Below are 1,798 nucleotides of genomic sequence, written 5' to 3' on the forward strand. Positions count from 1 at the left end.
CCTATAGTGATATATGGGGACTATATATATGATATATTGAGCCACTAGTCATATATACAGTCCTTTAGTGATATATGGAGTAACAGAATAATATATACTGCTGTATAGTCATATATAAGGCACTATACACTCTCCTATACATGATGTTGGGGATATATACAGTCCTATAGTGATATATGGAGTAACAGAATAATATATACTGCTGTATAGTCATATATAAGGCACTATACACTCTCCTATACATGATGTTGGGGATATATACAGTCCTATAGTGATATATGGAGTAACAGAATAATATATACTGCTGTATAGTCATATATAAGGAACTATACACTCTCCTATACATGATGTTGGGGATATATACAGTCCTATAGTGATATATGGAGTAACAGAATAATATATACTGCTGTATAGTCATATATAAGGCACTATACACTCTCCTATACATGATGTTGGGGATATATACAGTCCTATAGTGATATATGGAGTAACAGAATAATATATACTGCTGTATAGTCATATATAAGACACTATATACTCTCCTATATATGATGTTGGGGATATATACAGTCCTGTAGGGATATATGGAGTAACAGAATAGTACATAGTTCATTAGTCCTATATATAAGACACTATATACTCTTCTACAGTCGATGTAGGGGCTGTATATGATATACAGTTACATATGCAGTCCTGTAGTGATATAATAGTATATACAGCCCTATATTATACACTATATACTCTCCTATATGATGTATAGTGATATATAGTCACTATTATCACATATACAGTATATAGTGACATACAGGACACTGCACCCTCCTGCTACTTTGCAGAGTTTGGGGGACTCACCTCCCTGTACCCCGGGTCTGTCGGGTTAAAGTCGCTGCTCCTGGGTCTCAGGGACAATTCCAAGTGCGGAACGTTGTGCAGCCAGTAAACCCACCACGGAGTGATGTATTCCACGCGTGCAGCCGCCATCCCCCCCGTTTATCTCCCCGGGACCGGAGCTCACATCCCCGGCACCGCCGAACACTGACTGACTGAGGGGAAGAGGTAAGCGGGGGCGCGCAGCGCATACCACTGGAGAGTATTCGTGACCGCGCAGCGCGTACCACTGAGTAGAAGGGAGGCGTGACCGCGCAGCGCGTCCCATGCACATGAAGGGGGGTGCCTCCGAGCCAGTTGTGTGTAATTTAATTAAAGGATAATTTGTATGTTAAATGATGTTAATATAATTACATTTATATGATTATTTTTTTATTCATATAATAATATACGTTCAGATTTGTTTTACCGACCATCCTGGCTTTAGGCTACACAAACTAGTGCAAAGGAAAAGTGGAGTAGCTGCCCTAGCAACCAATACGGTTCAAGCTCTCATTTTTCAGAGGCCATTTTGAAAATGAAAGAAGCAATCTGATTGGTTACTTGGGGGCAACTACTCCATCACTCCTTTGAAGAGGCCATTTTGAAAATGAAAGAAGCCATCGGATTGGCTGCTAGGGGGGCAACTACTCCACTTCTACTTTGCACCATTTTTGCTAAATCTCCCCCGCAACAGTTCCGCGTGAAGTTGCGCTTGGCGTTCATTTTTTTTTTCTTCTATAAAAGTGAATAAAACAGCTAAAATGTTGGGGATTTTTCCAATTTATTTTTATTAAGGGGATATTCCCATCATATACATTTATGCCCCGGGGACCCTCACCTATCGGCACAACAGGGGTCCGTTGTCATATAGCAGCGCTGTGCTATAGACTACAGTGGAGAGGTGGCACAGCTCGTTACAGCTCCGTTG

At 40.8% G+C, this 1,798-nt stretch overlaps 1 protein-coding gene across 1 annotated transcript in view; it reads right to left on the bottom strand.

Moving 5' to 3' along the window:
- Positions 1-1,055, bottom strand: part of TTYH2 (tweety family member 2) — a 68,277-nt gene extending 67,222 nt beyond the window's left edge. Inside the window, exon 1 of the mRNA XM_075845297.1 lies at positions 853-1,055. Coding sequence (XP_075701412.1) covers positions 853-981 — 129 coding nt within the window. The 5' untranslated portion in view covers positions 982-1,055. The remainder of the gene's footprint in view (positions 1-852) is intronic.
- Positions 1,056-1,798: the final 743 nt, after the last annotated feature.

The sequence above is a fragment of the Rhinoderma darwinii genome, chromosome 13 (genome assembly GCF_050947455.1).
Source record: "Rhinoderma darwinii isolate aRhiDar2 chromosome 13, aRhiDar2.hap1, whole genome shotgun sequence".
Lineage (NCBI taxonomy): Eukaryota > Metazoa > Chordata > Amphibia > Anura > Rhinodermatidae > Rhinoderma > Rhinoderma darwinii.